Here is an 8,409-nt window from a genome sequence, read left to right as displayed (position 1 = left end):
GTGCTGCCTGAGTCTTTCTCTTGTAGGCTGCTCAACAGCCAGGTGGTGTCCCAAAACTTGTCAGGATAGCAATTGCTAGAATATGGTCCCACAGCAACCTCTGCTGTGCAGCCTCTGACATCCCAGACCAGCCCTAAGCTACCTTTGTCGGGAGGGTGGAGATGGTGTAACAAGTGGATGAGTGGAACCCACAACTAATCACTTTGGTGAGGCAGCTCCTCAAACCTCCAATCCCCTGAACTTCTCTCATAATTGCTGCATGGAAGGGCTATAAGCTGTCACAGGAAGCCTCCACTCTACCGGCTCTCTCCATTCTGCTGTCCTCTTGGTTCCCTTTGTTGGCAAAGCCCCTGATAAAGTCAGAGGAAATTCAGCTTCTGATGCCTTCCTGAGGCCACTCACCCACATAATTCTTGGTGCCAAGTAAGGAACCTCTGTGGGCCTTCCTCTTTCAGCCGTAAGTGGTGACTGTATTGATCCAGCTTTGTGCTTCGGACGAGTCCCTGTCAATGAGTCTGTCACTTCCGTCTGGGTTATAGTCAACGACCGCAAGAGGGGAGCTTCTCCCTGTTGTACCCCTCCATTTCACAATGGCCCAGTTAGTCTGCTAGAGAGTTAATTTAATGTCAACATCCAGTTCGAGAATCCAAATAAAACTCCAGGTTCATTCCGGTTCTGAAAATCCTAGTGTTTACTGAATACATGGTATGGTAATGTCAAAGCAAAACTAACTCTGAGGTTCCCAGACACCAGTTCATAGAATTAATCAATAATTTCTCTGGCCAAACCCCTACCCTCTCACGTAGTTCATGTAAACAATTTCACTCTGTTATGGGAACCATCTGCTTCCTCTTCACAACTGCTGCAGTGTCCTTGGAAAGGTTTCAGGCTTTCAGTCTTCAGCAGAATCCTAGAGGTTTCACTTCTCCATCTAACCAATTCTAAAGCAATACCTCCTTCCCCTTACTCTAATGGCAAGTTGAAACAAAGAGGCAGCTGCCAAAGTTTCATTCTTGACATCCTCGTATTTACCGTAGCATGTAGTATCACAATTCATACATGCTCTGGGCTAAGATTTTGCATACTTTACAACCACAAGAGCTAGCAAACAGACCACATTTTGTCTTATAGCAGAACTTCAATGATGGAAGAATAATAAAAATTCTCACAGTGGGGAATGGATTGTGAAAATAGAATTTGCAAAACTGATGAAACCGGCCTGTTTAGTCAGAGAACAAACAACAAAAACATTTTGAAAGATTAAAAACCTTATATGGAAATTTTTCTAAGAGAAGAAAAAATAAAATGACTTATGGATTTGAATATTAAGAAAAATGCAGATTAAATGAGGGAGGTGAAGGGTTAAAATAAAACAATAATTAAGAGGGAGGAGGGCCAATAAAACTGTAACGTGTTGAAAAGAAGGCCAGAATTCATTTATATATTAAGTTTTTTCCTTTTCTTCCACTTTTCTGATTTTCCTTTGTCTTTTACTTTGTGAAAATTCTTAATAAATACCGGTAAATAAAAGTATGGACTTCAATTCCCAGAATTCTATGTTTGCTGGGGAATTCTGGGAGTCGAAGTCCATACATCTTAAAATTGCTGAAGTTGAGAAACACAATCTTTGAGAATGGTATGAATCAAGTCAAATATCTGCTATGTAAGACCCGGGAAAAGACAAAAAATGGCAGAGGAAACGAATCTGGACTGACTTCCAAACAGACTTGCACTTCCTCGACTTTCGCCTTTCCGAAATGCTCTCAACCTCTCGCCTTCCTTGCTCCGCATCTCACAGCCTCCAAGGCTGTTCCGATTTCTCCTCAATCTAACCCATTGAACGTCAATCTCAAACCTTTGGGGCGCTCATTGGCTGGTGCTTCGGCCAATGAAGCGCTCGTGGGCCGGCCTCGCCTTTCTCCAAGCTCGGTGGCCTTGTTCTGGATCGCTGATTGACAGAAGTGGGAGGGGACTCGGTCGTCCATTGGCTGTTCAGGGAGGGGTGGGTGGGATTTTGTATGAGTACACATAGGGATACGGGAGCGAAGAGGCCTCCTCGGAGGAGGATGGTCCCCTCGGTGGGGTTGCAGCTGCTGAGCCCACCCTGTACTCCGTCGGTGAGTCCCTCTGGCCAGGGTCGCAGCAGGAGGTGGCTACGCGAGAGGCCCTCCAACCTCGTGGGCCTGGGGGCGGGGGGGGGGTCTGGCCCCTCTTCGCAGCCCCATACTACAGTGGTTCTGCACCCGAAATGTTCCGGGTTCAACTTCTGCTCGTTCTCCGAGTGCATACCTCCGCGTTAAGCCTCTGGGTTCGTACCAGCAGGGTTTTCCCCTCAAACCTCCTTTTCCGAGGCTTCCGCAGCCCTGCTTCTTACAGCAAAAGACGTTGCCATCTTCTCTCTCTCCGGAGCCCTGTGGCAGGACCTGGTCTTCCTTTCAGCTATGCAACACCCTTTGAAACCTCGGGAGCTCTCCGGAGGCCCGTAGGAAAGAAAGGGAGGAGTTAGGTCTACTATTGGCATGATTGGGTTCCGCAGAAGGCAGCGCTGGCTACGCTTAAAATGAGTGGGTCCTAGAAGGAAGGAAATTAATAGTATCGGTAGAAAAGGTTAGGATTGCTTCTTCTGAGTCAAACATGTTCAGATCCGGAAATGGAAACGTTTTTGTTACTCTTTATTTACGTGTTGTTTATGTAAATATCTTGATAAAAATACTGTTTGAGCATTAGATACTTGCCCCAGTGAAATGGATAAACCTTGAGAAATACTTAGGACAGGCTAGAAGGATGTAGCCTGAAGGCTCCCGAGATCATTAGGGCGGACCTGGAAATAGAATGAGAACTCCAGGACTGGAAAAATAATATCTGAGAATGGATTAACCCTGTTATTAGGATGATCGCTAATGAGCCATGCTGAAGTGTTTGGTTATAGGCCTGAAAATGCATACAGTCATTGAGGTTTGAAAGCTGGATGACTGTATGCATTTTGACTTCTTCCAAGGGACCTGAAGAAGTATCTGAAATGGGATAGGAAAGCTTCTGGGAAATGAATGAATCCTTAGAGATGGACGTATCACTATTCCCAAGTGCAAGAAAGGGCTGGTCTTTTCAATTCTATATTATGTAGCTCTAATCTCTAGTAAATTATATCACTGTGGGTTTACATATTCACTCTCCAAAATTTCCTTACCAGTATATGTATATATGTATGTATGGGTGTTGCGGGTGTTATGTATGTGTATGGCTAGATATATATTTTTCTTTTGAGAGCAGGCAACAACAGAATTTCATTTTTAATGTGGGCCAGTGTGCTCACAGTAAAAAATGACAATAAAGATTATTTTACTTATTTTGAGAACTTGGCTATAAGATGTGACAGACAAAATTTTAAAATAGATATTTTCACATAGCAAGATTGAGTACAAATGGACATACAGTTGCGTGTGTCACAGCCAAATGAAGGCATTATGACAAAATACTATTTTCCCAAAATACTGATTTAGACGTTAAGTGGCAAATAGGAACATACATCTGTAAATTTCCCAAACATTTGATCAGCATAAGTGAATCTGTCATTCTACTACCATAAATGTATATTCATTTCTATCTAGATTGAAACACTTAGAATGAGGAGGTACTGTACTGCACATCTTCCTTTATTAGGTACCGCATCTTTAAAGCTAAAAGAAGTATTCTAAAAAGAGGCCAGATTTTATTGATTGGATGGATGGAAAGATAGCTGTTTTATTACAATCAGTACAAAACCATATGTAACCAATCCAATAAGGATAATGTTATCTGTAAAGCACAACTAGGCAAAACATAAAGCCAGAAAACAGTAAAACAAGACTGAGATTAGTGTGTAAAACCATGCAAATAATAGAATAGAATAGAATAGAATAGAATAGGATAGAATAGAATAGAATAGAATAGAATAGAATAGAATAGAATAGAATAGAATAGAGCTGGAAGGGACCTGGGAGGTCTTCTAGTCTAGCCCACTGCTTAAGCAGGAGAACCTATACCATCTCAGACAAGTGACCGTCTAGCCTCTTCTTAAAAATCTCCAGTGATGGAGCGCCCACAGTTTCTGGAGGCAGGCTGTTCCACTGGTTAATTGTCCTCACTGTCAGGAAGTTTCTCCTTAATTGTAGGTTGCTTCTCTGTTTGATCAGTTTCCAACCATTGTTTCTTGTCCTGTTCTCTGGTGCTTTGGTGAATAATGTGACCCCCTCTTCTTTGTGGCAGCCCCTCAAATACTGGAATACTGCTATCATGTGTAAGGACACACTTCAAAACCTCTTCCCAAGAAAGCAGTACTCTTGGAACAGATTCATCCCAAAAGGAACTTTTATTAAGGGAAGTGGACAGCAGGCATAGAAGGTAGGATCTGAGGGTTTCCCACTCAAATCAATAGGTTAAAGGAGCAAAAAGCAAACCCCACCCCAACAGTTTATCCGGTCAGTTCAAATGGGCCAATCCTCAGGTGTTAAGTCTGCTGTGGGAATGAGGCTGATAAGACACCGTTCCCAAGCTGTGAAAATGTTATTGGGTCTTTGCACCTTCTCTTCCTCAGCGAGAGATAAGCCAGATGGCTGGAGGCACATTCCTTTCACACCCCAGGTTGACATCAAGGGGAGAATAGTTCAAAGAGCAAGCAGATAGAGGAAATGGGGAGGATACATTGTAGCAGCTAAGCAAAAGGGCAACACTCATACAATCCCCCAAAGGTCTCCCCCCTCCCCAGGCGTATGGCAGAACCCATAGAAGAGAAAAAGAAACTAAAAAGGCCCCCCTGTAAAAAGGTCCACCTGTAAAAGACAAAAAAAATGAGATAAAAGAGGAATTAGTCTGCTTTATCAGGGTACATAGCATGGAATTTACTAAGTAGCCTAGGTGCTCTAATATGGCATTTAAGGACCCATTTGTTCTGGGATGGAGGCAAATGCTTCCAAGCAAATAGATATTGAGTGGATCCATGGTATTTTCTAGAGTCCAAAATGTCTTTAATTTCAAAATGCTGCTCCCTTTCTACCATAATTGGAGAGGAAGGAGAGGTTGTAGCTGGCCTTAAGGATGAGTTCAGTTCACGCTTTAAAAGGCTGATGTGAAATAGTGGGTGAACCTGACCAAATGTCTCAGGGAACTCTAGCTCAACTGTTACTGGATTGATTATACTTTTAATGGGGAAGGGTCCTACAAATTTTGGTCCCAGTTTTTTAGAGGGTTGTAGAGACTTCAGATATTTTGTAGACAAGTATACTTTCTCTCCTACTTGAAATGGTTTGGGCTCAATTCATTTTTTATCTGCTTGGAATTTATACGCCTCCCTAGCCTCATCTAAAGCTTTCCTCACAACTGGTCAGGTGTTTTGGAGGTGTGCAATCCACTCTTTTAAATAGGGGATGGTCGGTTCAGTAGAAGGTAGGTCAGGCATCAGATTAAAACTCTGTCCCGTCGCTTCTTAGAACAGAGTGTAGCCGGTGCTGGAATGTACTGCATTGTTATAGGCGACTTCTGCAAACGGCAGGAGGTCAATCCAGTTGTCTTGGTAGTTTATAAAGCACCTTAAGTACTGCTCCAGTACTGAGTTCGAACGTTCCATCCTATCATTTGTCTGAGGATGATGACTAGATGACAGTTCTAGAAAAGCTTTCCCAAACTCCAAATTAAATTGCACCCTCTATCCGATATAATCTGTTGTGGGGCTCCATGTAGTTGATAAATATGCTGTACAAATAACTTTGTTAAGATTTTGGCGGTGGGGATTTTCTGGCATGGAATAAAACGTACCTGCTTAGAATAAGTCTGTTATACCCAAATAAGTCTGTTATACTCAAATCACTATATTTCCCCCACTTTCTGGTAATTCCACAATAAAGTCCATAGAGATCTCCCTTCAGGGAGCTGATGGGGTAGCTACTGTCTGCAATAGTCCTGGAGTTTTCCCCTGTCTCCTTTTGGCTGCTGTGCATATTGGGCAACTAGTTACATAGCTTTCAATGTCCTTTTTTATCGATGAGTTTCCCTCCCACCCATGGAAGTCCATCATTCATGGTGCATAAATTTTTGTGGCTTAGGAACCATTTGTCTTTCTTTAGCGCTTTCCTGAGCTCTACTCCAGCTTGGCTTATTAGAGTTTTTGGAATTTTGGCTTGCGCTCAAGTGGTGACTGGTGCTGCTAATTGCTTTGATGGCATGAGTGGATCTGTTATCTCTGATTTGGTGTTGCTGTATTGTGGTAACTGTGACAGTGCATCTGCTAGGAATTTTTTTCTGCCTGGTACCTGTTTTATGGTGAAATAATGATGATGATGATGATGATGATGATGATGATACAATTTTATTCCCCTCCAAGAAATGTCGCCAGGTTAAGAAAGCCCACAGGACGGCATACGCTTCCTTTTCCCAAACTACCCACCTTTGTTCTGTCTTTGTAAGTTTCCTCAATGTGTATGCACAAGGTTGTAATTTTCTTTCATTATTCTCCTGAGCAGTACTGCTCCTACTGCTACATCACTAGCATCCACTTGAATTATAAAAGGTTTCTCAGTATCCAGGTGTTTTAATACTGGTTCTGTTGAGAATAACGTTTTTAATTGGCATTCTACAGTCCATTTCAATGGCTGGCTGGGCTTCGGTTTCCCCTTTTGTCTTTAATAGGTTTGTAATGGGCAATGCAATTTGTGCAAAAGAGGGGATGAATTGGCGGTAAAAGTTTGCAAATCTGAGGAAGCTTTGCAATTGCCCCCTGGTGTTGGGTGGAACCCATTCTAGCACAGCCCGGACTTTTCCAGGATCCATCTCTATGCTGTTAGATGAGATGCGATATCCAAGGTAATTGATCCTATCTTTGTGGAACTCACACTTAGATAATTTGGCATACAGATGGAACTTGTTCAGCACAGCTTTGACCAGTTTTACATGTTCCTCCTTAGTCTCGGTAAATATCAGGATGTCGTCCAAGTAGACAAGCACCCCCTTATAGAGGTGTTCCTGGAGCACCTCGTTTATCAATGTATAAATACTGTGGGTGCCCCTTGAAGCCCGAATGGCAGAACTCTGAATTGGAAACAACCTAAAGGGCAATTGAATGCACTTTTCCATTCGTCCCCCTTTTTGATTCTGACTCTGTAATTTGCCTCTCTCAAGTCCAACTTTGAAAAAATCTTCCCTTTAGACAAATGTGCCAGCATGTCCTTCATCAAAGGAAAGTGGGTAGAGGTTAGTTTTACTCACTGTGTTGGGAGACCTATAATCCAGACAGAAATGAAGAGACCCAGGCTTCTTTTTGAGGAATAGCACAGGGGCTGCTGTTTTTGGCTTTGCCGGCTGGATGAAACCCCTTGCTAAATTCTTCTCTACAATTTTTTAAAAATTCTTCTAATTCCCACAGGGTCATCGAGTATAATTTTGGTTTAGGTAACTTGGCCCCGGGAGCATTTCAATAGCACAGTCTATGGGTTGGTGAGGGGGTAATTTGTCAGACCTCAGCCAGATGTCAATATTCCTCTGGTATGCCTTCCAACTCCCCCTCTCTTGCTGCTGCTGTACTTTCTGGGGATTTTTCCGGCATCCCTGGGCTAAATAGTTCTACGGTTCTGGTGAGGGGCGCGATGGGTCCACTTACCAGGGGTTTGTCCTCTGAGCCATCTTCTGAAGATTCCGAGGGTTCCCCAGTCTGGGTCGGAATTCTTCCCCCCTGTTTGGATGGGGTTAGGATCTCGACAACCTCCATGCTTTTCATCACTGTTTCCTTTGGCTTCGGCAGGGTTTTCCCTGGTTTCCCCCCTGCTTCTCAGTCAGGCTTTCAAACTGGAGTTTTCAAGCAGCATTCGGTGACCATCCTCACATTTGAAACAGCCCGTTGGCCAGGGAGTAATGAGAGTCTGTTTCGCTGGCTCCCAGGGTGCCTCCGCTGAGGATCTTCCCCAGGATCTCCCCAGACGTTTTTATGTATTCTCTGGCTTTCTGATCAGCTAAGATGTCATGGTTCTGATAGATGAGACCAATTAAAAGAACTTCAAGGCAAGGAATTCTTCCTGAAAGAACATTTTTATTTGGCTACAAAATAGCAGCACGTACAAAGGTGAACCCAAGACTGGGTTTAACCCCTGGTTAAAAAGTTGCAGGTTACAATTTTCACCCCAATTAGATGTCATAAATCACATTCACCAATTGTTACTAAACACGGGCACTCCTCCCAGATCTCTAGCCTGCCAAAATGTTATCAGTAATGATCTCGGTTCTGATAGTTGAGAATTGTTATGGCTAATTTAAAACTACACTTTCCCCCCTTCTATTCTAAATATGTGGCAACTGAAAACGAAGTGAAAATGGCTTCAGTTCAATTCATTGCAGAGTTCTTTAGGTTCTTGAAAGTTTTATCATATGATAAGTGTTATGATTCTT

At 43.0% G+C, this 8,409-nt stretch overlaps 1 protein-coding gene across 3 annotated transcripts in view; it reads left to right on the top strand.

Annotated features, from left to right (window-relative positions):
* The first annotated feature begins 2,033 nt into the window (after positions 1 to 2,033).
* Positions 2,034 to 8,409, top strand: part of USF3 (upstream transcription factor family member 3) — a 40,516-nt gene continuing 34,140 nt past the window's right edge. For 2 of the 3 annotated variants that reach the window (XM_081318148.1, XM_081318147.1), the window contains exon 1: positions 2,034 to 2,117. In XM_081318148.1, coding sequence (XP_081174274.1) covers positions 2,067 to 2,117 — 51 coding nt within the window. In that variant the 5' untranslated portion in view covers positions 2,034 to 2,066. Of the gene's footprint in view, positions 2,118 to 4,265; positions 4,381 to 8,409 lie in introns of those variants that run through there. The other variant, XM_081318149.1, reaches the window with a different exon arrangement.

The sequence above is a fragment of the Vipera berus genome (assembly GCF_964194415.1).
Source record: "Vipera berus genome assembly, chromosome: 2".
Lineage (NCBI taxonomy): Eukaryota > Metazoa > Chordata > Lepidosauria > Squamata > Viperidae > Vipera > Vipera berus.
The sequence above is the reverse complement of the archived record's forward strand: the minus strand, read 5'-3'. Positions and strand labels throughout refer to the sequence as shown.